This window comes from Copidosoma floridanum, unplaced genomic scaffold (genome assembly GCF_036245765.1).
Source record: "Copidosoma floridanum isolate Cflo_tuat_1 unplaced genomic scaffold, Cflo_Japanese_pri ptg000032l, whole genome shotgun sequence".
NCBI lineage: Eukaryota > Metazoa > Arthropoda > Insecta > Hymenoptera > Encyrtidae > Copidosoma > Copidosoma floridanum.
In genome coordinates this window covers 16695-42991 of record NW_028321909.1, presented here as the reverse complement: position 1 = coordinate 42991, position 26297 = coordinate 16695, and the positions used below count along the sequence as shown (strand labels likewise).

The 26297-nt window shown below is 38.5% G+C and overlaps 1 protein-coding gene across 1 annotated transcript; it reads right to left on the bottom strand.

The window, feature by feature from the left end:
* Positions 1-1238: 1238 nt before the first annotated feature.
* LOC149373310 (uncharacterized) lies at positions 1239-26281 on the bottom strand. Its single transcript, XM_089597447.1, has 4 exons — positions 24711-26281; positions 24270-24649; positions 1617-1912; positions 1239-1535 (listed from the first exon to the last, which is right to left on the bottom strand). The coding sequence occupies exons 1-4, from the start codon at positions 26279-26281 to the stop codon at positions 1239-1241; spliced, it is 2544 nt and encodes an 847-aa protein (XP_089453573.1).
* Positions 26282-26297: the final 16 nt, after the last annotated feature.

Here is a 26297-nt window from a genome sequence, read left to right as displayed (position 1 = left end):
TGTTGACGTAGGGTAGCTAAATTATGCCGCGTTTTGGCTTCAACTTGCTCTATGCGTATTTCTACCTCGCGGATGTCATCCACTTCAAGCATGGTTACGCTTGGAGCATTACTGCTTGTTTTGCCAATGCAGTTTCAGGGTTTCAAGACGTTCTCTGACTACTAGGGTAGAAATCTGTTCTTCGACACCGAAAATATAGCATTTATCTAATTGTTTTTTGTATTCTCTAAACTATATGCTGCTGCTCTCAACCTTCTTCCAAAAACTTTGGGAATGGCATCGAAGGTTACCGGTGTAATGCAACCACAAGCAAATTCGAAGTATCGTATCACTTGGCCTTTATAATCAATAAATTTTACTGTCTTATTGGATTCCCTATGCCAGAAGTATACCTTGGTATTGTTACCATGTATTTCTAATGCTCTCAATATTTGACCAGCAGACGCGAAGTGTAAATTTAGCACGGCTTTTTCAAATTCATTAAATTTTTGGGGGGGGGCCTTTTGGGCATGGCGTGGGTTCTTAAAAAAAAATTTATTGTTTAATTTTCAGTCAAGGATAAAACAGTTTATTAAGATGTTCTGGCTTATTTATTCCTTATCGCCATAACTATCGTTCACTCTAATCTGACCGATAGGGGTCACCATGATCACCAAGGTCCCATAAGGCGTCTATTAGTTTCAGCTCTAGTTGAAATAGTGTCATTATTTCGTTCCTCAAAGTTTTAAGCGATTACGAATTTCCGCTCTCAATTTCCTGATTCGCCGAATGGAGGCTGCCGTGCTTGCCGATAGTTGTATGTGAATCCCAAACTCTTGTGGGGCTGATGCTTCTGGTGGTGCAGTCGCTTGCTCTGCTACCACAGGTGGGGCCGGGGCTTCTGTCTGGCTTCCCTCGTCCCTTTGATTTTGGCAAACCCGCTGGAGTTCTTGTTAACCTCCTTCTTTTGCAATATATATCGGACGTTCCACGTCGCCCGAGACTTAAGTTGTTCGTATGTTTTTCGGATTTTCCTTTTGTGAGTTTTTTAACCAAAAAAAAACAAAATAGTAAATCCGAAGGATAAAGTTTAGATTTTGTTATTATTTATTTTATTTATTTATTTTTATTTGAATTTTGATTCTCGAATTTTAAACTTTATTTCAACCGCGGTTTAGGTAAAAATACTTGTATTCGGGGCTGGGAAAATAAGGGGTTGTACGCTCAAAGGTAATCAGTCATTTAAATTTAATAAATTTTTATTTTTCCGTAAGTTCATTATACTCAATTATTTTGGGTTGGTCAACGGGTGCAGAATTGAAGAGGGCCTTGATGTGCCCTGATTCTCGTGACCGACGTGCTTCAGGCAGTTGCTGGCCCGTATACCATTTCCCTGGGGTAACGGGGAGTTCTAGTGCGGCTCGTGTCTGTGGGGGTAAAGGCTCTCCCTCAATTTCCTTCCAAGTATCCAATAATGCAGCTCTTTGCTCTCCCAAGGCCCTTAGTTCTCGCCTGACGTTTGTTAATTTCCCAGTTATAGCGGGTTGCTCTGGTATCTACGAAGCTGTAGCTGATGCAGTTAGAGCGATGTTTGTTGATTTTACTGCTACGTGGGTAGGTAACAGTATGTTACTAACAATCCGGGGCTTGTTTGGTGGCTTCTCGGTTTCTTCTGGAGCTAGTTTGATTCCGCGGTAGGATGAAGGTACGTGTTCTGGTGCCATGTGCCAGTTAAAATTCCTTCCCCATGGTGGCAAGTGATCTTCTATCAGCTTGCGAAGATAGTTCAGGTGATCCTGATTTGCCTTGCGCTCTTTATTTACCGCGTATTGCCAAGCCTTACGGTAATATTTTTCCAACTTCCTTCTGCTGGTTTTGGATGTGGCTTGAGAAATCCGCTTGTGTGCGATCTCTCTTAGACTACCGAAGTCCACTGGAGGCAAATAAGACAGGGTTTTAAGATTTTATTTTTAGGAGTTGGCACAGAGGAGAGTAAAGTCGTTGGTTACTTCGTTTAATTCCTCAAAACAGAGGCCACGAGTTCTCTGAGGGCTGGGTTAAGCCGTTCTACCAAGGCTCTTTGGCAGCTAGTGAGCTCGTTGACGAAGGTAACCGCTTCGTCTCGGATAACTATGACAGGGGGCTCTGGGTCATCCGTAAGGTCTATAACTGGAGGTTCCTTGGTGACAACCACTGGCCTTTTCGCGGGTTGGACTGCCTGGATGGGCCATTCAAGGGTTATTGGATGGTTTAACCTAATTCAAATAGCCCTTGCTTTTCGGCGCTTTTGCACTTTTCCAGCTTGGTGCCCTGCCACTGGAGAAAAACGAGTAAGGTAAAAGAGTGTATCTCGGTTATAAGCCCGCTCAGGAAACTCCTAACAAAATAATGCGCTTCAGGGGCACTATGAAGCGCTCCGACGCACGTATTTTGCCAGAGTGGCCTGATTACGGTTTGCGTGCCGATAATAAGAAAATTTAAAGTTGCTAGACTCAGCAGCTATCCGCTCAGTCAGCTCTTAACAAAATAATGCGCTTCAGGGGCACTATAAAGAACTCTGGTGCACGTATTTTGCCAGAGTGGCCTGAAAACGGTTTGCGTGCCGAGGAAAAGAAAAAGGTTGAAGTTGTTAGACTCAGCAGCTATCCGCTCAGTCAGCTCTTAACAAAATAATGCGCTTCAGGGGCACTGTAAAGCGCTCCGGCGCACGTATTTTGCCAGAGTGGCCTGAATACGGTTTGCGTACCGAAAATAGAAAATAAAATTAGTAAAACAGAACCAGTAGACTCTGTAGCTATCCACGCAGTCAGCTCTTAACAAAATAATGCGCTTCAGGGGCACTGTAAAGCGCTCCGGCGCACGTATTTTGCCAGAGTGGCTTGAATACGGTGTGCTGACGATAATAAGGAAAAGTTGGAGTTGTTAGACTCAGCAGCTATCCGCTGAGTCAGCTCTTTACAAAATAATGCGCTTAAAATATTGTAAGAACGCGAGAAAATAAGGTAGTACCCGATAACCATGAAGTACTACAAGACCAGTGACTTACCTCCAGAGCCTCCAAAATTTCTATGTTACGTCGACGAAACGTATTATTTGAGCCTAAGCTTTCGCTCAATAGCTCGATATTCACACTGGGCGCGTAGGTGGAAGGCAGGGTTAAAGGGATAATTCAGCTTAACGATGCGGTACTCAAAAAAGAGGTACGATTGCTTTCACGCAACTAAGACTGACTGCTGTGCAATATTCCGATGCACGTGCTCGCGGCTTTCTTTTGCCAAGAGCGGTGTATACCTTGTTTACGATCTAAAAACTGTTAACACCGTCACGAGTAAGGATATCGTACGTAATTTGACCTTGACACACTAATATCACAGTGGGTATTTGCCTTAATCTGATCGTTCTTTGTTATTCTGATGGTATTATTACCGCAGAGAGCAACGAATTGTGCGTGGCTAATTTGCTATTACCGGTGACTGACGGGTGCCAATACTGTGGTGAGTAATGGCGTTCGCGGAAAACACTTTATACTTCCCGGTGATCTACGGGTACCAATACTATAGCAAGTGATGGTGTTCGCGCAAACAAAACACTTAATGATTCCCGATGATCCACGGGTCCTAATAGGGCGTTCGCGCAAACAAAACACTTTATACTGTCCGGTGATCTGCGGGTGCTAATACTGTGGCGAGTAATGGCGTTCGCGCAAACAAAACACTTTATTATTTCCAGTGATCCACGGGTACTAATACGGCGTTCACGCAAATCAAAACACTTTATACTTTCCGGTGATCCACGGGTACCAATACTATGGCGAGTAATTGTATTCGCGCAAAAGGAAACACTTGATCAGAAAAAAGAATCTTTAGAAATATGATACTTGGTCACTCGCTTTTATTCAAACGTGAAAGTTGCTACAGGCGTTGAATCAGCGTAGACACAAGCCGCGCTCGAAGAAGATCAAGTGGCAGTAGAGACGGACTGTGGTAACCAGTTGATCGTTCGAGGTTGGTAACGAAATTCGACTGTGTCCTCGCTTCGTAGTAGACTGGGTTGTAGCAGAGTCGGGCTCTCACTACTTAATCTATTCTCAAGGGTATGGTCGAATTTCGCGTGCCGACCTGAATTGAACTTTTCTCTGGGCCTACGGGCCTTTTTATTGCGAGAAGCGGACCTCGGTCACGCGCTGGCTCGAAAAATGCAGGAAAACTTGCCGGGGGAAAATTTTGGAGAAAAGAAAATAGCCGAAAATCTAATTGGCTAGAACTGCTCTAGTTTAGCCACTCAGAAATTGGCACATCCCACATCCGGCTTGTTCTCCTCTGTGCGTCAAGAGAACGGAAGGTGATTCACCTACTCATGCCCTTCCTTTCCCTTTTACATCAAAAGTTACAAGATTTTTTTCATAACTCAATATTAATGTTAAGATGTTGTATTAATAAGTACTAACTAATAGTTACCGTTGTTCGCCCATTCAATCGAACCCAATGCAAAAAAAGCGGTGCAAATCGCTTAATATTCAGGTTTAATTGAATAAGTATTCGGTACTCTATGATATTAATATTAGTCTTAGTAGTTGTTAATAATTGTAATAATTGCTAGCTTCTCCGCTGTACATGTGAGCATTGATCGAACTGATAAATTATCATGAATTATTATTTAACAGCAGCAGTTTCTTTGGTTAAAACACGTACATCTATAGAAACAGTAGTAGGGGCTCGTCGCGAACTATTATATGGTTAATTTACTTAAATTAACCAATAGTTTTTATTCATTGTTAGTTGCAAATGTTTTTAAAAATGTTAGTAGCGTTTCGTCAACTATGGATTTTTCTGCTTGTCGTAGGAGAGGAAGTCAGCTAAGGGTGCCCTGGGGAATCGGGAATTCCGTTCCTTGTGTTGGGGGCAAGAGTGCGGACTCTCTTTCGACATTTCTGCGTCAGGAAAAGGGGGAAGTGCCGTGACTTTCCCGTTGTCCTTTACATTCGAAACAGTGACAGTTTTTAACAAGGTTACAATTTGGGCTATTGCAGTATGTTTATGAAATTGTTGACGTGATACAAAAGGGTTGTACAGTAAACCATGAGCCTGCGAACATGAAAGGTAAAAATTGGATAATTCTTTGAAAATCAATAAGATTGCTTTCGTAGGTTTATGTCATATTGTTGCTGAATAATAATGTGCAGGTTCAATGGTGCAGCGTGTACAGGTTGTATTAGCAATATGTAATAATTCTACCATTTGCTACTATCTTCGCTTAGCCTATGAGTTTTAACTCTAAGTTATTCTAGTTTTTAACATTATACTTCTATCTAATATTTAACTTTAGTGCAGCTGTTCCCAGTTAGATTATTGCATCAATTGATTTTCATAATTATTTCGTTTTCACTTTGCTCGTTGTTTCCGGTCAGCATAGGCCAGCGTGCATGTATGTGAGTCATGCATGGTCGTAGTACCTTAGCTACGAGCATTCTTGCAGGTGATTCACCTCTTTGCAGATGCACATTGGCCTCTGTATTTAGTATTCTAAAATCGGCACGGAAAGTTCTGAAGCAAGGAAAAAAAATTAATGCGGATACACCGATGTTACACAAGCCAGGGAAGATAGCCCTGAAGAGGAATGGAAGCACAGCCTCCTTAGTGGATATCTCAACGACATACCTACAGAGGAAGTATTCTCCAGGCCCACTTTCCTGACTACCGATGAATGGTTGGTTATCCGGAGAACGACCTGAAGACGAGATATTCTTTGGTCAGCGGCGTAATTTTCTTCGTGTACGGTCTTCGTACACAGAGACTTAAAGGGTAAGCGCCAAACTACCTGTAGTTGGCTCTTCATTATCAAGATTTATAATAAGGAATAACTGGAAATTTTACCACTGGCCCTTTTCAGGGTCAATGTAAGTATTTACTACTTTACCATTAATCTCATCGGTTGTTTTAAGGGCCACCTTAGTTTAAATTACCTTGCCAACAAATACATTTTAACTACGATTTCCAGAGATGATTCGTCAGTTCAAAGACTATGTAAAGCCGGCCATATTAAACCAAGTCAGTCATTCACTGGCAGACGTCACGTGCAAAATTGTTCGTAGCAGGGCTGGAAATCCTGGTGACCGACGACCTTATATTATAAGGAGAGAGATCTGATGCTATGGTAGTATGCGTATCTGTATACTAACGGAGTATAGTGCGTCACATACTACAGAAGCACCGGTGGAATGCAACGGTAGTATCGAGAGTCTGCTACGGTAGTATAAAGACCAACATACAACTGTAGATCGTGAATTGCACTACTATAGTTTCTGCTTTATACTACAGTAGCACCTGTGAGGTGCTGCAGAAGTATCAAATCTCACATACTAAGTTAGCTCGGGACTCATACGAAATTGGTATGGCTCACGAGCAAACATAGTCGTCCGTACTACATCACTATACTGTTGTTTGGCGGCATAACCATGAAGACCAAATTGCAAGTGCAACACGTAGTTGCATAAGTACTGCTTTCTCAAGATCTTCATTTGTATTTTTATAGCAAATTTTTTGTTAAAAAATGTTGTAATGTTGAATCTGTAAGCTAAAATATTTTGTTGTGAACGATAGTAAGTGAAAGAAAATATTCAGACCTCCAGTATGCTAAGATTATCCAAAAGAAGAAGCATCGTAAGACCGTACATTTTAATTTTTTTAGACAAGTATGTTAAATTTAATTAAAAAGTCATTTGTTTTCTGGTATTATTTATTTTACCATAAAAAACTTTTATAAACCCCATAGAAAAATAATAATTACGGTTATTCAAGTAACTAAGATTTTTTGTTAGCATACTTTTGAATCTCTAGAATTTTGTAAGATACATAAACACAAGCATTTCGATGGAATAGTGGCGATAGGTATCGATATAAAAATGTGTAACAGTTTTTAAAGTCAACGTGCTATGTTATTATACCAAACTTACTAAATATCTTTATCCAAGATAAGATTCGTGCGCAATAGCTTACAAAAAAAAAAAAAATACAATGATACGAGTCTATTACTTTTAGTATAGGATAATTTTGCTAGCAAAAAAACATTTCCTCATACGTTCCATTGAATAAACCTCATCAGCATGGGCATTGTTTTAATGATCCTAAAGTCATAACAATAACTTGCAAAGCTACTATTAACGGTATAGTAGCGTAATACAGACGACGTATACTACGTTTGCTCGTGAGCCATACCAATTTCGTATGAGTCCCGAGCTAACTTAGTATGTGAGATTTGATACTTCTGCAGCACCTCACAGGTGCTACTGTAGTATAAAGCAGAAACCATAGTAGTGCAATTCACGATCTACAGTTGTATGTTGGTCTTTATACTACCGTAGCAGACTCTCGATACTACCGTTGCGTTCCACCGGTGCTTCTGTAGTATGTGACGCACTATACTCCGTTAGTATACAGATACGCATACTACCATAGCATCAGAGCTCTCTCCATGTACCCTCTCAAATTGAAGCATTCAACCAGGAATCACCGATCCTCTTCAAGGTCTGCGCTGGGAGAACCTAACAGCTATGAAAAAAAAATATTAAACGTGAGCCAACGGCACAGTTACCAACGTACATAGGCCTGTAGAATTAGCAAAACCAATGGATGAAATTCCTTACAGTATCTCACATGGTTTTTCTAAAGTATTGATCGATGAGGAATATACCTGTCAATTTGCTCCACTTTTGAAGACCAGAAACAATTTTTTAATCAATATTTTAATGCGAAAAAGTGAAAAACGACGCCTTTTTTGATTCTAGCTTAAGGCCGTTTTATAATACTCTTATTCAATGTTGCACCCTTAATAGGTGTTGAAAAAACGAAGAAGTTTCCGCCCTGAAAATTAAAATCGGTTTATAATTGTTTGAATTAATTGAAAAAAACCCCCGAAAAAATTGAAAATTTCATTATTTTTTTATTTGTTTAGAAATCGTTCTATGGCCTTTGAACTTTAGTGTAATATGTCTTTTATATGCATAATACTACTATAATTTTTTCATAAAAAAATATTGCAAAATTTTCGAGAAATTGCATTTGTTTATTAAAAAGGTCTTAAAAGTTTAATTCAATCTGAACCAGTTCCCGGTATTCTAGAGGGCCCAGAAGGGGCTCATTTTTTTGTTGTAACGTCTAGTTGATGAAACCGTTAAGGGCGTAATGATTTACATAAATTTTGATGGACAACATGGCGTTTTAAAAAGTGCAATTTTTTTGGACATGGTTTTTTGTACTTATCTAATAAACAAATGCACCTAGTGGCATCAAACTTGTATATTATTGTAGCTGGCATTTTTTTATAAATTTAGAAAAAAAAAAAAATTGTTGTAAGATGTTTATAAGCCAAGATAATTTTTTTAGTTGTTTATTATGCCAGTCGTTTATTTATGAATATAAACACTTAAAAATTGCACAATACGTAGTTCAAGACTTAAACTACATTATTATAAGGACAAATGCGTGCAATTTACGTGACAAAAGGACATTATAATAGTTTTTCCGCAGTACCGTTTTAATCGATTTTTCGGTCAGGCCCTGAGGTGCTCAAGTTCCAGTTTTTGATGCGGTGGCTTCAAATTCGTACGCCCGAAAAAAAACGTCGTATCTCCGTCATTTGTGGCACGATTTTAACAATTTCTTTTTTAACTTGGGGTAGCGTGACGAAATATTATTGACGACCGTATCAATGTTGTTGATTAATTGTTAATTACATTGGTATAAACAAATAGGAAAAAAAAATTTTTTTCTGCTTGCAAAGGACTGTAAAACTGTTATTTAGTACAAGTGTGGTTGGGCAACAATACTCTGAATGCATAACATTTTGGATGGAAAAAATTGCCACATGGTCTACAGGCAGTGCAGACTTCAGAGCCACTGTATCCAAACCATATTTTGGAGACAATATCCTGCTCTTGTGAAGGAGGCTGTGGTGGCAGTCGTTGTGGGTGTCGGAAGCATGGCCTGAAGTGTTCGAGATTGTGCTCATTTTGTCATGGTGAATCATGTGAAAACTGCAAGGCCCCCTTACGTATTGAAGATTTATTGGAAGATGAGAACGACGATTACAATCTCCCAAGTACAGAGCACGAAATACAACAGGAATTTATCGAGTGTGTGGATGTAGATGATAGCGAAAAGCTCAACGAACAAGGTAATTTGCGAAAACGCAAATTTCATAAAATGTAAGTAGTCGTAGCATCTTTTGAACGAAGTATAATATTTTATGTATGAATAAACAAAGTTTTCATTGGAAATTTATTGCACTATTTATAATCTATTTCAACATACGTTATTCACACAACTTCATTATTTGTATACCTGCAAAGTCAAACCATACGGTAGGTACAATACTAATGTTTTTGTACAAAATATCCGGTAGAGAAATGTCAATAAATTAGTCAGCAAAAATTTAGAGAAAAAATAGAAAAATTGGAGCACTAAACAACAGTTTTACAGTCCTTTGCAAGCAGAAGAATTTTTTTTTTCCTAATTGTTTATAACAATGTTACTAACAATTAATCAACAACGTTGATACAGTCGTTAATATTTTGTCACGCTACCCCAAGTTAATGAAAAAATTGTTAAAATCGTGCCACAAATGACGGAGATACGACGTTTTTTTTCGGGCGTACGAATTTGAAGCCACCGCATCAAAAACTGGAACTTGAGCAGCTCAGGGCCTGACCGAAAAATTGATTTAAACGGTACTGCGAAAAAACTATTATAATGTCCTTTTGTCACGTAAATTGCGCGCATTTGTCCTTATAATAATGTAGTTGAAGTCTTGAACTACGTATTGTGCAATTTTAAAGAGTTTATATTCATAAATAAACGAGTGGCGTAATAAACAACTAAAAAAATTATCTCGGCTTATAAACATCTTACAACAATCTTTTTTTTTCTAAATTTGTAAAAAAATCACAGCTACAATAATATACAAGTTTGATGCCACTAGGGGCATTTGTTTATGAGATAAGTGCAAAAAACCATGTCCAAAAAAATTGCACTTTTTCAAACGCCATTTTGTCCATCAAAATTTATGTAAATCGTTACGCCCTTAACGGTTTCATCAACGTTACAACAACAAAAATAAGCTCCTGCTAGGCCCTCTAGGATACCGGAAACTGGGTCAGATTGAATTAAACTTTTGAGACCTTTTTAATAAACAAATGCAATTTCTCAAAAATTTTGCAATATTTTTATATGAAAAAATTATGGTAGTTTCATGCATATAAAAGACATATTACACTGAAGTGTCAAGGCCGTAGAACGATTCTCAAACAAATAAAAAAATAATGAAATTTTCAATTTTTTCGGGGGTTTTTTTCAATTAATTTAAACAATTATAAACCGATTTTAATTTTTGGGGTGGCAACTTCTTCGTTTTTTTAACGCTTACAAGGTGTGCAACATTGAATAAGATTATTATAAAACGGCTTGAAGCTAGATTCAAAAAAGGCGTCGTTTTTCACTTTTTTACATAAAAATGTTGATTAAAAAACTGTTCCTGGTCTTCAAAAGTGGAGGAAATTCACAGGTATATTCCTCATCATTAAATACTTTAGAAAAACCATGTGAGATGCTGTTAGGAATTTCATCCCAGATCAGCTGTCTGATCAGCTAATTCTACAGGCTTAGCAAGCATCTCGAACCAACCTTTCCACCTTAGATGACCAAAACAACTGAGTCTGAAAAAAAAGGTGCTTCAGACACCATCTTCGACGTTATACCAGGAGACGTTAGGAAAGAGCTCTACATCTAGCTCCAAAGCTTTAAACCCTGAGGTATCCAGGCAGTCACGTTTGCTGGAAACTTCAGTCAAAACAGATCTTACTTAAGAAGCTCACCGGATTTTTCAGGTTCATCGGACGTCAAACCTCCTTACCAACAAATATATTACAACCTAACAAAGTTGAAAAAAATAGTCTCTAGGTCTCACAAAAGTCTTAACTATGCCAAAAGTTGCAAGAAGTCAAATGAGAAGAAAAACTTCATACGGTGTTCTATTTATTGAGTCTCAGGCGAAGCCGAGACGGGAGGGGGGCGCTAGTAATTACATATTTTGTGATTTTGATCGTCAATATGTATTTTCTTTGGTACTATCGTCATCTAGGTACAAAAATGTACATCCATAGATTTTTCAAGCGCATTTTTATATTTACATTCGCTTGTGAAATATTTCACTGTGCCACTGAGGAACTCTTTACGTATGATCGGTGCTAAATGTGCAATTTCAAAATTAATATTACATTGAAATTTGTTGTTAACGCACAATTTTTCTGATGCTAACTCATTCTTATACCAGCCCAATCGAATAGTTATATTAAAAAATTGATGATTCCAAGTTTCAGATATCATGGAAGAATATTGTGTTAAGTAATTTTCACTCTTTTAGAAGAGATATTATGTATAAATGTGGCTTTTACAAATAATAAATTAAAGTCCTCGTGTACGTATACGCGTCCATACTACGCATACGGTATATGTGACTCGCGTTACACTTGGGCTATTAGGTATAAAAGAAAGTAATTAAGTAGTAGCGAGACGTCAAATTTTCACTGCAACATATAAGGGTAAGGGTGATATTGAATCTTTTTGTTGAATATTCATGAATTTGAATAATCAAATAAATTCTATGTTCCCGGCCTAACCGATTAACTCCAAAAGTGACTTGTAGCAAGGAAGTAGTTACATTTTTCGATCACCCATGTAAAATTATAAAGTCTTGTCTTAATACCTGACGTTAGGCACAGGAAAAACGTGCAGTTTCTGCGCTATCCAAAAGTTTCTTTTTGATCTTTAAAGCTGTTTTTCTCGAAAATACAAAAAATTAAGTTATTCGGTTTGTCTGAGAAGCCACAGACATTGTCCTACAATTTCTTCTTATTTATTATGCTTATAACTTTTGCACGAAAGCAGCTTGAGCCACCTTAATATATCCAAAAGTATGAGTCCCTTTAGATGGCGCTGATGCAGATCTCAAAGTTATACCAAACAAAGCAGACAACAGTAGTAAATGCTATCCTGTTTTCAAAATAAACAGAACATGTTATATAAAAAACTCTTGTCCATAATATTTATATAAACTAAGGTACGTAATGCCTTATAATAACCAAGTTAACAAAAAAAAGTGTCTTAAGTTCAACTGCAACTAGTGACATGTAATCCTAACTCACTTTCAACATCTACGCCCTGGTAGCACATCGTAAGTTTTAAGAAGCAGATCTATGCACTTTTTACGCAATTTTTACCTAATATTGCGTAAGAATCGTGTTAGAAGGGCACGGGTCTGTTTCTCAAAACTTACGATGTGCTACCAGTGTAGTGTTTAATATTTTAAGTATTAAACTTTTGACTGCAGATGTCACATTTTATGTGAGTTTGGGCTCCTTGGCAAAATTTCTCAAATGGTGTTGCAATATATATATGCATCCTTAACTTTTTGTTTAATGTAACTCCACTGCTGCTTTAAATCCATGCAACCTAATTGTTCTACAGTATCCTTTTTTTCGTATCAATTTTAGTTTTAATTACTATACAATATCTTTTTAATTAATATTAAATCCTTATCTGTTTGAAAACAAACGTGCACCCACAAAATGCTTACAAGAACCATAATTCCCTGCCTTACAACGGCACACTGCATCAATTTGTTTCTTATTATTATCAATTTAAATATCAATAAAACTTTCGTGGGGGTAACTATTTAAAGAAGACAATTGCTAACACAGAACAAAGTAATTATCTGATCTTGTTTTAGTTTTTTTATAACGAACTTATAATGTTTGAAAACAAACGTGCACCCACAAAATGCTTACAAGAACCATAATTCCCTGCCTTACAACGGCACACTGCATCAATTTGTTTCTTATTATTATCAATTTAAATATCAATAAAACTTTCGTGGGGGTAACTATTTAAAGAAGACAATTGCTAACACAGAACAAAGTAATTATCTGATCTTGTTTTAGTTTTTTTATAACGACCACATAATAAAATGTGATTCAAATTTAAGATTCTGCTTCCTTCTTTGAAAAGCCTAACTTTACAATTAACATATTTAATTAACTCAAATACTTTGTAACGGGTGGTTAATACTCAAACGCCGTTTACACTCATCTAGACTGCGCGAGGAAGAAGGGCCAGAGAGAGAGCGAGAGGGGGAAGGGAGCGTTATAATGCGTGCAACAGAGAGAGAGAAAGGAGAGACAAGCGTCTTGATATGAGTATTAGCGAGGGACGCTCTTGGCCATTAGGCCAGAAGAGACAGAGATGAATAGAGAGATTGCTAACGCCAATGCTACGGCGTGAGACAACTTTTTTCCACTGATTGGGGCGACCCGCCGCGGCCAGCCATCGAACCAAGGCGCACATTTTTCGAGAGTGCGAGACTCGTATCGAAGAGCGTGCGCCTACAAGAAGAGAAGTGGATTCGCGTGGAAATGAGCATATAGGCGCACATTTTGGTGACACGTAGAAGGGGTATACCGAATGTGTACCTACGAGGAGAGGAATAAAAATGTTGACTACACACTGAAAAAAAGGTGGTCGCCCTGTGCCACCGAATACAGTCACGCCGTGCACTCACTTTTTTGGTCGCGCCGCATGCCTGTTTTGGGCGCGCGGCGCACCCAAAGTACCTGGCGCGCGGGACAACTAAAATTTGATATCAAAACATTTTTTTTTTTTCCGTACGTTAATACTTAATTTGAAATCTATTATTATTTTGAAAAAATGTTTAGCTATAACCACTGGTTAATTATTTTTTCTTATCATAATTGTTATGAACTGTAGGACAAGCCCTGGAGGTTATCGATGAACATATGTGACTTTAAGATCTTCTTCCCTCGAAGCTTCGATAGCTAAGGTAATAAGGGCTTATGCCACTACTGTTCTTGTTTTGTTATCTGAGGATCGATTCCAACTGTCGGCAAATTTTTTTTTTTAACGTGATTCATCATTCTAGTTTATTTTATTTTTATTTATGTTTTGTTGAAATTTATAAATAATATTAGTACCTTTGAAAATTATGCAACAAAAATCTGAACAGTAATGAAAAACAGATCTTATATATCAAGTTAACTGTTATGTTACTTAAAATTCTTACCTGGTAGTTACAATCACTTGTCACTTACATTATGAATTTCAAATGAGTAAAAGTTTAAAGCTTGAACATAATTTTCGATAATTTATAAGATCTGTTTTTCATTACTGTTCAGATTTTTGTTGCATAATTTTCAAAGGTATTAAGTTTTGATATTTACAAACGCTAATTAAAAGTTTGGTCTAGAACCAACATTATGTAATTCACATTGAAATTACATATTTAATAAACACAATAAGTATAGCTGCTAGGTATACCTAAAATTTTTTTTACAACAAAAGACGGAAAATAAATGTTTAGGGAGTTTTATGTAAGTTTTTTTGTGCCTTCGAAGATTATGATTATTGTATAGATAGATAAAAATATCGATCAGAACAGCTTCATCATTTCTTGAAAAAAAAAAAACTAAAAATTAATGAAAATTATGTATAAGGATTTTTTCTCTCTTACTTTGGATGTTAATAATTTCTTGGGAGTTTTAAATGTAAGAATTATATGCATATCCTAAGAAATTATTTTAGTATTATGAAATTCCGAAATAGCCATGCTAACGATAAGTATCAGCTTATGAAATTATTTAATATAATTAGTATTTAAAAAATGTATTTCGATGTATAGGGAAAAAAGGGTTTGTTAATATTATTTATAAATTTTAATAAAACATAAATAAAAAGAAAATAAACTCGAATGATGAATCACGTTAAAAAAAAAAATTTGCCGACAGTTGGAATCCATCCTCAGATCACAAAACAGGAATATAAGTGGCATAAGCTCTTACTACCTTAGCTATCGAAACTTCAAGGGAAGAGATCTTAAAGTCACATATGTTTATCGATAACCTCAGGGGCTTGTCCTACAGTTCATAAAAATTATGATGAGGAAAAATAATTAACCAGTGGTTATAGCTGATTTCTTATCCTTAAAAAAATTAGCTGAAAATTTTTTCAAAATAATAATAAATTTCAAATTAAGTATTAACGTATGGAAAAAAAAAAATGTTTTGATATCAAATTCTGTGCACATAATTATGAGCATTTAGTTTCACAATTTAATCGAATGTAAGATTGATAGATAACATTCAAGCAAGAGCGAGAAAGCAAGAGTCAGTTAAATATATATAGCATATACTCGGTTGCAGTCAAAAGAGAAAAACTCGTGTCGTCGCTTGCTTTGGCTGTGCGTTCAGATATATAGCTGTAGTCAACATTTCCACTCCTCTCCTCGTAGGCACACATTCGGTATACCCCTTCTACGTGTCGCCAAAATGTGCGCCTATATGCTCATTTCCACGCGAATCCACTTCTCTTCTTGTAGGCGCACGCTCTTCGATACGAGTCTCGCACTCTCGAAAAATGTGCGCCTTGGTTCGATGGCTGGCCGCGGCGGGTCACCCCGATCAGTGGAAAAAAGTTGTCTCACGCCGTAGCATTGGCGTTAGCAATCTCTTTACTCATCTCTGGAAGAGATTAGGTATAGGTAGGGTAAACACGTGTGCGTCTCTCGCCCGATACGTTTGTCAAGCCACGAGAGGACAACCTCGCCATCGCCTCGCCCGCTCCTGCAGCCACGTATCTACGACGAGAAGACTTACTGGCTAGACACCAGGTCGAGCATTCCTGCTGGGAGGCCAACTGCTAGGCGAGCAAGTGTAAATAAGAGGCTGCGAAAAGCCAGGTAAGCGCAGTGCGTGCGCGAGAATCATAATAGCCGCGTAATCTCTCTCTGTACCCAGTCGAATTATCGCAGGCCGTCGGCCCCGAGAGGAAAGCCATCCTCGACCGTACAGGCTTTGCCGTCAACGCAATCGAGCGAAATACACACACACACGCGCGTATGCTTTTGTACTAGTGCAATTAATATAGTTTCCGTTCTTTTGATCATTAAATGTTTGTTTTGCTTTGCGTGAGCCTTTCCTTGCACGAAGCCCTTCCGGCTTCTCTTTCCTTACAGGTTTTATATAGCAATCTTGGCGTCCAAAAGGGAGCTGTAAGCCGAGCATCGGCCTTATCCTGCCGCATCCGTGGGCTCGCGCGTAAACACCAACGCGCGAGCGTCCTGAGCTGAGCCAGATCTGAGCTGGCCCCTCAGCAAGCAGATGTGAACGAGAAAAAGCGGACTCGTTGTCCGCGTTGTAACGCAAGTGTGTCTCCGTGGGTGCCCGGGAAACACAGTCCCGGTCAGAGTATCTCTAGTACTTATTTATGGCTATCAGGGCCATAAGTGAATACGGACACCCCGTTACAACTTTTATTGTAGGACACGGCATTTCTATAAACATAATATGAAACTACCAACATTGTAAACAAATGTATTCTTATCGATCTTTATCACGTGGTTTTAGTATAACTTTGACATCAGCATCAGCGCCATCCACCAGGACTCGTACTTCCAGATATGGACCTGGCGTGAAACAAAAATCAACGGCAGCGTTGCGATTGGTAAAATAAATTCAACGTCCCCATACAACCACATGTAAAATTAAGTACTCTTAATTGTGGTTCATTATTAGCAGAGTCACTATTTTGAATGAAATAAATGGCAGTTGGGAATATTATTCGTAACAGTCCAGATTCGGCGTAAAAATGTCTTCAAGTTTTTATTACATTTAATCTATAATACACTTTTTTTTTTTATCATAGTGTACTTACCTACTGTGGTTGAGAGAGAGCGGAACATGCAGGGACAGCTGGGTAAACTGGCTACATAATATTTACACTGATGTTATTGAGAAAAAGAATGCAATTTAAATTTTTAATTCAGTAAGAAATGCCTATAGTTGTAGGTGGCAAAAAAAGGTTGGTTATAAGTGTTTTTGTCAACTTCAAAAACAGTTAAATTTTAGAGAAAAAAATTTAAAGGAACCCATTATAAACGATACTTTTTTGAAGCAATAGAAAGGTCCCATTATTTAGAAATTGATTGTCCAAGTCGCAGATCCAAGTCGAGCATCTTAGCCTAACATTTGAACGCGGAGTACAGTTAAAACAAACCAGTGTCGGTAAAGTTCCGAAGTAGCATTTAATTAATTAGTCAGTTTAGGAAGTTATAAGTACTGCAAAAATGATCCTACTATACTTTTAATTATTATTTAATAATTACCTAATCAACCTATTATTCATTAGGATTCAGAGCTTATCTGGGAAATGAGTAATAAAAATTTCAATAAAAATGTAAAAAACTGTGTCGACTAAGACTATTGAAAATATTCCTTTTAAAAAAATTTCCTTTTTACCACGAAAATGCTTCTAGAATTATTTCCATTTAATTTTTCAACCTAAAATTTTGTACAGATATTCTCAAGACGCAGTGGAAGAATCTTGTTAAAAAATGAATTAGGGATTTCTACAATTTGTAACAGACTTTTATCAATTTAAGTTGTGCACTTCGTGCATTTTGAGTTTATCATTTTTTTCTGCTCAAACGAAGATATATCCAAGATTTTTTATAAATAGTGTAAGAAACTTCACAACCTGGGGGATATCTACAATAATTTTGGTAATGAATAATAAACAATTTCGTGAGTTCTAGCTAGTTAAACACAACTGTTCGCTGCACACTGTTTATGCCCCCACGACGCATTATCCACCTGAAAGGTATATTTTGTCTGTTGAATAATTATTAATACATTTACATTTACCGGCTTTGTTAATGTACTCTTCATTTTATTTTTAAGAGTATAACTCTTTATAAACAAAATTTTAAACTTTAACATGCTTTTGTATATAATTTCCAAGATAAATTTTTAGCGGATACCACGATTGAAGTCTAGAAATAGCACTAACATATAGCTGACCACGATTAAAGACATTTCTTCGTAAATTAACAACAATTTCATGAAACGTTTGACCTTGTAACTTTCTGACCATGTGAACGTTTGACCAATAACTAAAAGATAGTTTAACAGAAAGTTGCCCTCTTTTATAATTAAAAAAATACTCGTTCTCACAACGTAATGAAAAACACTTGGAAAATACAATATCATTTGCTTTATTACCTGTCAAAATTTGACATTTTAATGAATGATTAGAAAAATCTGTTACTCTTAATCACGTATCGTTACTTAAGCCTTCTTTGATACTAATATTTTGAATTAACATTTGTTCGAAATTGAACTCAGTAAGATAGTGGACTGTATATTTTTATATCGCACGCCGGATTTGGGGGAGCGTGAAAAAGGATGTAAATAAAAGGACACAATAATAAATGCAGAACACACTTTTAAACACTTTAGCCGTTTATTATAAAAAAAAACAATCTCTCTATTTAATTTTACTTCAACAAGTCATAATACTTGCTTATCTGTAAGATAAAAAAAGGAAGAACTAATTTTTGAGTCAGACGGAGAAATGACGTGTCAATCGAAAATGTGAGTCGTTTTTGTTACAGAAATCTTACATAAAAATGATACACGTGAAAATTATTAACACGAGCGCAAAGCGACTTACCGAAAAGGGCGTTTGAGGCTGACAAACGATAACCGCAGCAGCAGCAAGCTGCTGGACGAAGGTAAGTATAAACAGAGTCTATTGGTGTATTAAGGGGGCTCCTTCACGAAAGTCCCCAAACAGAGATATATTATTTCTTGTAAATAAAAGTCTACTGAATTTAATGGTGGTCTAAATTATATTTCGAATGGGTCAAAATTGTGAGAAATCTGAGCTCAAAGTTGTAACTATTAGCACGTGTTCCTATGGGACAGCGTGAAAAACAATTTGTTTTCGTTTATAATAAACCTAAATTAAAAATTCCAGCAGACTGAATGTATACGTTTTGTGGATGAAGTCTTCCTCTGTAATATGCTGTATTAAAAATTGTGGATAAAGGACCATTTTAGCGAGATATTTGTGATGGAAATAAATAAATAGTGTCCGGGAGGTCAGGAGGTCACGTGGGTAGCAGACGTACTTGTTCACGACATATATATACCATATACCTATATATTACATCGCTATACTACACCAACGCAGGTGATCTGGTCTGGTGGTGTACCCTCGTATGCACTAGACTGGTCAAAACAATAATTAATTTTTCGTACAAAGTTAAACTGCACACATAAATATCATTTTTCCCACTTCATACGTTATTAAAAATATCATAATGATTTTCAGACACATTTGTTTATTGAAAAACAAAACTTTATTTTTTGTTTGTCTTTGACCTCAGCAGTAGTCGTAGGAGCCCCCTTAATAGACGCGCGCACGCTTATGATTCGCCCTTATAGATAAGAGAATATGCTAAGTGCGAGATTTCAAATCTCATAAACTAAATTTTCTATTTACATCAGTACAATGTTACTGATGTTGCACAACATTACTATATAGTTTGTTCTGATAAACGTAATTCGTATGGAGGTAAACTGGATGGATCCAGAAAATTTAAGTATTCTGGTAACAGAATTTCTTCTAATTTCCCTGTTGTTTGGAAAAAGAGTGTTTATTTTAGAAAGATATAACGATTGGTTTCAAGTGTACATACAATATTCGCACAAGGGAAGGCTCTGATCACACCTTGCCAGCCGCTCGAAGTTCGTCACCTCTCGTAACAGTCCCAGCAGCTCCAACCACCTCTTCTCCCCTTAACTTTCATCTCTCCTTGCCCACTTTCCCCACTTCCCAACTGACTGTCCCGAAGGCACGATTGGAGAAGTCAAGGAATGTACCAACACAAGAAAAAAAAATATTACTAGATAATTTATAAATTTACTACACGACTTGTAATACCGAAGTATAGTAAAAAGAGCAAAAGATTTAATTTATATCATTTATAACATTGATACTGCTTTGTTTGAAAGTCTCAAATATCGCCATACCCGCCTTATTTCCTTTATTCTTTTGACTTATCCTTTCATTGTCCGAATAATATTGTCCTGTGTGATTATATTATACTAAACTAAACTACCAGTTCAACAAACGATTTGATAATGATTTTACAGCAAGTACTTTAAACTTACTATCATCCTAACGTAACAACATTACTGGACTGCTAGTGAAATATGTACCAACCTCGCTTGTAATTTTACTACATTTATTATGGGACAAGAAATGCGACCCATATTTATTACAGTATCCTTACTGTAAATTTACAAAACAAAGCCTACAAGCCACTAGTAACTTTACAAAAAAAATGTTTACTGTATGCGTGTGAATATAACTGTGAGCAACCGACTATTCACTATGCGCATCTACAGTGCTGCCCTCATTGTCATTAATTTCTTATGTTAAATCTTATAGAGCAGAATAGTTGAAGCGGCTGCCATCAACAAAAGTTCTTTACATTCTTATAAGAATATCTGTTAGTGATAAGTAGTGCCAAATGACAGGCGCATAGCGAATAGTCGTTCTAAAACATTACTGCTGCTTCCTGACGTCTTTCCGTCTCACTCACTCTCATCAGCATATCTCAAAAACTGTTTATCAATTTTCATCTTAAAATTTTCAGTGCGACTAAATAAAGTTACAAAATTTATAGGAAATTTTCCACTCTACAAGCTATTTTAGTCTACCTATTAGCGTTTACGAGATATTCACAAAATGAGCTTTTAAATGCTGCATTACGGAGTTTGGCAAAGAATCTAAAACGTTTTTTTACTATTTTTCCCGTAATACACAAGTGTGATTGCATGTAATATTAAACATGTTCTTTTGGACGTCCACTATAAGTTTAAGTAAATTATCTATCGGTCTAATTAGATGAGATCTCATCTCAGAATTCGAAAAATTTATTTCATTTTTAAAAATTGATAGAAAATACTTTTAAATATTTGTTTTTAGATGTACTATCCAAATGGTATTATCAACGAGGAAGTTTTTAAAACTGTTAAATTAAATGTAAACTTTTTTTTTAAACGAATACTTTGTAAGAAATCGCAGCTAAAATCTTAGGTGAGTTTTTGGTATTGGATAGTCACCTGGGATCTCAGGTAAGATCTCATTTGATTGTCGTAGAGCAGGTAGAATGTGTAAAAAAATATTTTTCAACAATTTTGTCCATAAAAAAAAAAATTCATGTTAAGGAAGCTGACACTTGACTCTCTAGTCGATGGAGCGTCCAATCTTTAAAGCCGTATTTAAAACTCTATGCATTATTGTTTACCAGTGAAACATTAAAAAAAAAAATTAAGATTACTTCCCGTAAGTTTTTGCACAGTAATTTAGGTATAATGAACAAGTGAAAGAAAATTTAAAAATTGTTTTTCTAAAAATGCATTGTTCTGCACGAGGCACAGCATTATTAAGTAACAGACAAAGCTTTTTTATTTACGTGCATTAAGTATAGACTAATTGATTATTTATTCAGGTTTTGATTATCTTTTAAAATTTCTTAGTGATTGACATTGTTCGAAATGCTAATTTATTCAGTATCGAATAAGCTTTCTCGTGTCAGATTTTTATATCTGAGGGAGCCTTTTAGGAGTTTTTTTATTTAATTTTTTTCTTTTTAACGAATAGGAAAAAGCAGATTCTCGTAACTTGTATTGCAATATCGAACTGTATTGCTTTGTAGATAGAAAAAATTACTCAGTAAAAATTCTGAAAAAATTCATACTGATTTCTGATAATTGAATTTAGAAAACGATCTCTCGTGCAACTTTGTAAAGAAATTCATATATAATAACAATTATAATAAAGATAACATAAACATTTTAATTATTAATGTATCATAGTACCTACTTAAACAATTTTGGAAGATTTTTTTTTATTAACAAAAAATTCTAAAATAATAAACATTGATAATGTACTGTTGGAAAACTACCGCAAAGTATCATTAGAAATTCATATTGCAATGGTGAAACTCGGTGTCCCCATGGCGAAACATACTTGTTATTAAAATAAAATCTATGTGTTTTACAAATAAGCCATCAAAAAATTAAGGTTATGCTTGTCAGTATACGTATAACAAAACAATTATTGAAAGAATAGTAGATAAATTGTGTTGATTTTATAAGATACCACATTCAATGTCTGAAATAAATTTTTTTCATGACAAAATTCTAAAAAGTTTAGTAGTTATTGACTGTTTAATAATCAGGGCACAAATAAAAAGTTCATTTCAGCAAAAACAAACTCATATATATTATATTTCTAAATTATTTTTGTAACGGTTGTGAGCCTCTTTATACGTAAATTGTAATTCTATTAGTATTTCTCTAGAAAAAACTATACTCACACATTTTCTATAACTATATGGTTTTCTACATTAATTGATAAAAAAGGTTTCTTTAAGGGATATGGATATTTAATACGAAAACTGTATAGTAGGATCATAAAAAGTTATGAGGCAATAGTATATAAACCATAGCGGGGCTCTAGCCATAGCTGTGGGTGGAGAAGAGGCGGTGGAGGAGAGGCGGAGGTGGGGGGAGAGCCTATTGGGCGGTGGAGGAGAGGCGGTGGTGGGGGAAGAGGCTGATCGGGCGGTAGAGGAGAGGTGGTGGTGGAGGAGAGGCTGATCGGGTGGTGGGAGGAGGGGCAAGGGCGGTAGGGGTGGTGGGTGGTGCAAACTACTCGGATGGTCACTTCAGGGGAAGGGGGCCTCTTCCAGATGCTGTGACGTCGGATGATACTGACAGCTCCCTTCCTTTCCGACCGCGAATCCGAAAGCGTATCCCAACATTGCTTGGCTTACTCCTCTCCACCGCAATACCTTGCCAACGAATAGAGTCAGTTAATACGATAAAGTAATTTAAATTAGCGCAGTAATATGGAGGTGTGAATGAAGAAAATCGATATAGTTTCATAAAAAAATAATTTATTGCATAAGTATTGTGTATCAGGAGTACATTAATTGAAAAATATCGTTTTGTCATTGCTGCTCTTTTGAAATCCATTTTTTAAAGCTGTAGAATTCTTTACAGCACAATGAGCTGAATTAAATTGGTGATTCATGCATTCCATATCATCCATACTAATTTTTTTAAAGCTGGAAATTGCTTAATATCATAAATGTACCTATAAAAATAATTATATTTTGCAAATATTTAGTAAAGCGTATAATCATACTATGAGTAATGTACCTATTAAATAGCACACGGCGCGACCATTTGATTTTTTCAAGACCTTTTACGTAAATAACATCATCGTCTTTGATAATGGCTCGAAAGGTTGTTGCTAGATCCTCGTAGGGAACTTCTCCTGAGCTCCAACGAAGATCGTGGTAATTAATCTCCAACCATCGACTTTCACATTTGTTCTTAGGTAAGAGCTGTGCCCAAGAATATGAAGGCTTAAAGACAAAAACTGAAGGTGTAGCATTTTCCTGTAGAGGTATAATAGCGACCTCTCAAAAAATAAATTTATGCATTCATTAGCCGTGACTGATTATTCACCGCTTCTTACTAAGGCAAATAATGTACCAGCAGAATATTTTTTTTTTTAGCAAGAGCAGGTGCATCAAGTGATACGAGGCCCACATACACGCAATAATTTTCGTACAGCGGTGGGAGAAGGGGCACGGGTGGTAGATGCGGTGGGTGGTGCGGACTACTCGGATGGAACGTCAGGGGAAGGGGGCCTCTTCCGGATGCTGTGACGTTGGATCGTACTGACAGCTCCCTTCCTTTCCGACCGCGAATCAAGCTCCAACGTCATCAGGATGGGTCCGAAAGGTGTAGGTGTGACAAGCCCAACGTACAGCGCGAGAGGAAGATGATCAAGCATGAACGTGTATTTCTTATCAGTAGATGTAGCGGATCGCGTATCCCGTTTAGCTGCGACCAACGTTGGCTTACTCAACGCAGTACCTTGCCAAGTAATGGAGCTATTATTTCTTATCTATACGGATGTGTTAGCCGTGGCCGATGACTTTTCGCTTCTTATTTAGGCGTATAATGTACCAGTGTAATATTTTTTTCTTAACAAGGGCGGGTGTTTAAATTATTCTTTATTAGGACGTCGAGTAAATACAAGATCGGCAGATCAGCCGTAACAGATATTTTAGAGTAGGCAGATCGACGTGGAGGTCCGGTTCGAGAGTCCCCAGCGAAGCAGGAGGTCGAGGCGTGCACACACGTTGGTTCCACTCGATCAAACTGTTCGCTCACGCCGGCAGAGACGAAGCGAGCAGCAGCTCCCTCTTCTTTGAGCAGAAAGAGGGGGAGGGGAGGGCATGGGCGCGCAAGACAAATCTTGCACAATTCCGTGAACGATCTCAGTCTCCGCCCGCCGTACCTGGGTCAGATTCGGCCACAGGGTCTTTGGAGGCGGCGTCGCCGGCACTAGGCGATCGGACGGGCAGTAGAGAGAGCTTGCTGATAGGACGGGTGTATTCACCAGTGGCGGTCTGGATGGTGGTGGCGCGAACGAGCTCGTCGGGTCCGGGATGAACCAAGATGATGCGACCGAGCGGCCACGTGCCGCTAGACTGGAGGAGCGTGGCGTCCACCACGGCGACGACGTCATCAACCTGGAAATTACGGCGTGGGACCTTCCACTTGGGTCGTTGTTGGAGCGTGTTCAAGTACTCGCGGCTCCAGCGGCTCCAGAACTGGTCTCGGATTCCCCAGGCCAGCTTCCAGTGACTTAGGCGATCGAGCTTCTCGGGCGGGGTACTGGCCTCAAGCACAGAATTCATTGAGGACCGTCTCGATGCTGGCCAAAACGGTGGAAAACTCCTCGTAGGTGAGGTTGCGCGGTCCAAGGGCATGACGGAGATGATGTTTCATTGCTTTGACACCGGCCTCCCATAGTCCGCCGAAGTGGGGTGCCCGTGGAAGAATAAAGTGCCACTTGACGCCTTGTTCAACCAGTGAGCCAGCAACACGCTCCCACTTTATTTCGGCATCCTGGAGAGCCTCGCGCATTTCACGATCTGCGGCGCGGAAGCAGGTGGCGTTATCACTCCAGATCTCTAAGGGCTGACCGCACCTGGCGCAGAATCTTGTGAGCGCTCCAATGAATGACTCGGTGGAGAGATCACCAACGGGCTCAAGGTGTGATGCCTTGGTGGTCATGCAGACGAAGATCGCGACGTAGCCCTTGCTTGTGTGGATGCCTCGGCCCTTAGCAGACAAAATGTTGAATGGGCCAGCGTAGTCAACTCCAGTGCGAGAGAAAGCTCGAGCAGGAGTAACCCGTGCGGCCGGTAGAGGTGCCATGTGTTGAGTGGCAGGCCGCGCCTGCAGTCGGGCGCAGACCACGCATCCCTGGAGCATGCTTTTGATTCCCCGCCGCCCGCCAACAATCCAGGCCTTGCGAGCCACATAGGCGCTGGTGACTCTAACTCCTCCGTGAAGAGCACGAGCATGAGCCCACTGGATAATGAGACGAGCGAGGCTGCATCGACTGTCAAGGATTGGCGGATGCTGCTCATCGAAGGTGAGCGCAGAATGTTGGAGACGACCACCAACTCGAAGGACGTCATCGGAGAAGATCGGGTTTAGAGACAGCAGTGGATTTTTCGCAGGGACACGGCCGCCCTTTTGCAAGCTCGCAATCTCTAGCGCGAAGAATTGTCGCTGGCTGAGGTGGACGCAGGCGAGGTAGGCATTGCGCAGCTCAATCGTCGTCAGAAGGGCGAAAGGCGAGGGAGCGGGATCTCGACGTAGCCGACGACGGATCCAGCGACGCAGTCGAGCGAGGAAGCGTAGGAGATGGCCAAGGTCTGAGAACTTTTCGAGCAGATTTGGCGTAGTGCATTGAACAGCACAACAAGATTGGAGGGCGTCGTCGGTGACTGGGTTGCAGGAGCTAGGCAACTTTGCGTTTTCGGCTGGCCACAAGTCAAGAGGGCCCGTGAGCCAAGAAGGGTCTTCCCACCAAGCACGCATTTGCTGAAGCGTTAACAGATCCGTGCCTCGGGACGCCACATCCGCTGGATTAGAGTCCGTCGGAACATATCTCCATACGTGGGAGGGCAGAAGCTCCTGGATGTGAGCCACGTAATTGTCGATCAATGAGTTGTTTGTCGGCTTCGATGATCGGAGCCAGTGAAGCACGATCTGGGAGTCGCTCCAGGCGTGACAGTGCTCAACGCTCACAGCATATTCCTCGGCAACCATGCGTAGCAGCCTCGTGGTGAGCAGTGCCGCTCGTAGCTCCAATCGAGGGATCGTCATACGTGTTGGACTAGTGGCGTCTGGCTGCCAGCTTTTGATGGGGGTCAACTTGGTCCTGGACATCAAAATAATCATGCAGACACCATCAGCTGGGTTCTCAGAGCACGAGTACATGACAGCAGCCATCGCACGTCGGCTCGCA

Bases quoted from the DNA above. Each gene is read 5' to 3' on its own strand.
- LOC149373310 (XM_089597447.1), bottom strand. From the start codon at position 26,281: ATGGCTGCTGTCATGTACTCGTGCTCTGAGAACCCAGCTGATGGTGTC. The intron at 1,913-24,269 runs GTACGGCGGGCG...ATTTGCCTCCAG, and splicing joins TGTGGCCGAATCTGACCCAG to TGGACTTCGGTAGTCTAAGA. The intron at 1,536-1,616 runs GTTAGTAACATA...ACAGCTTCGTAG, and splicing joins CACCAAACAAGCCCCGGATT to ATACCAGAGCAACCCGCTAT.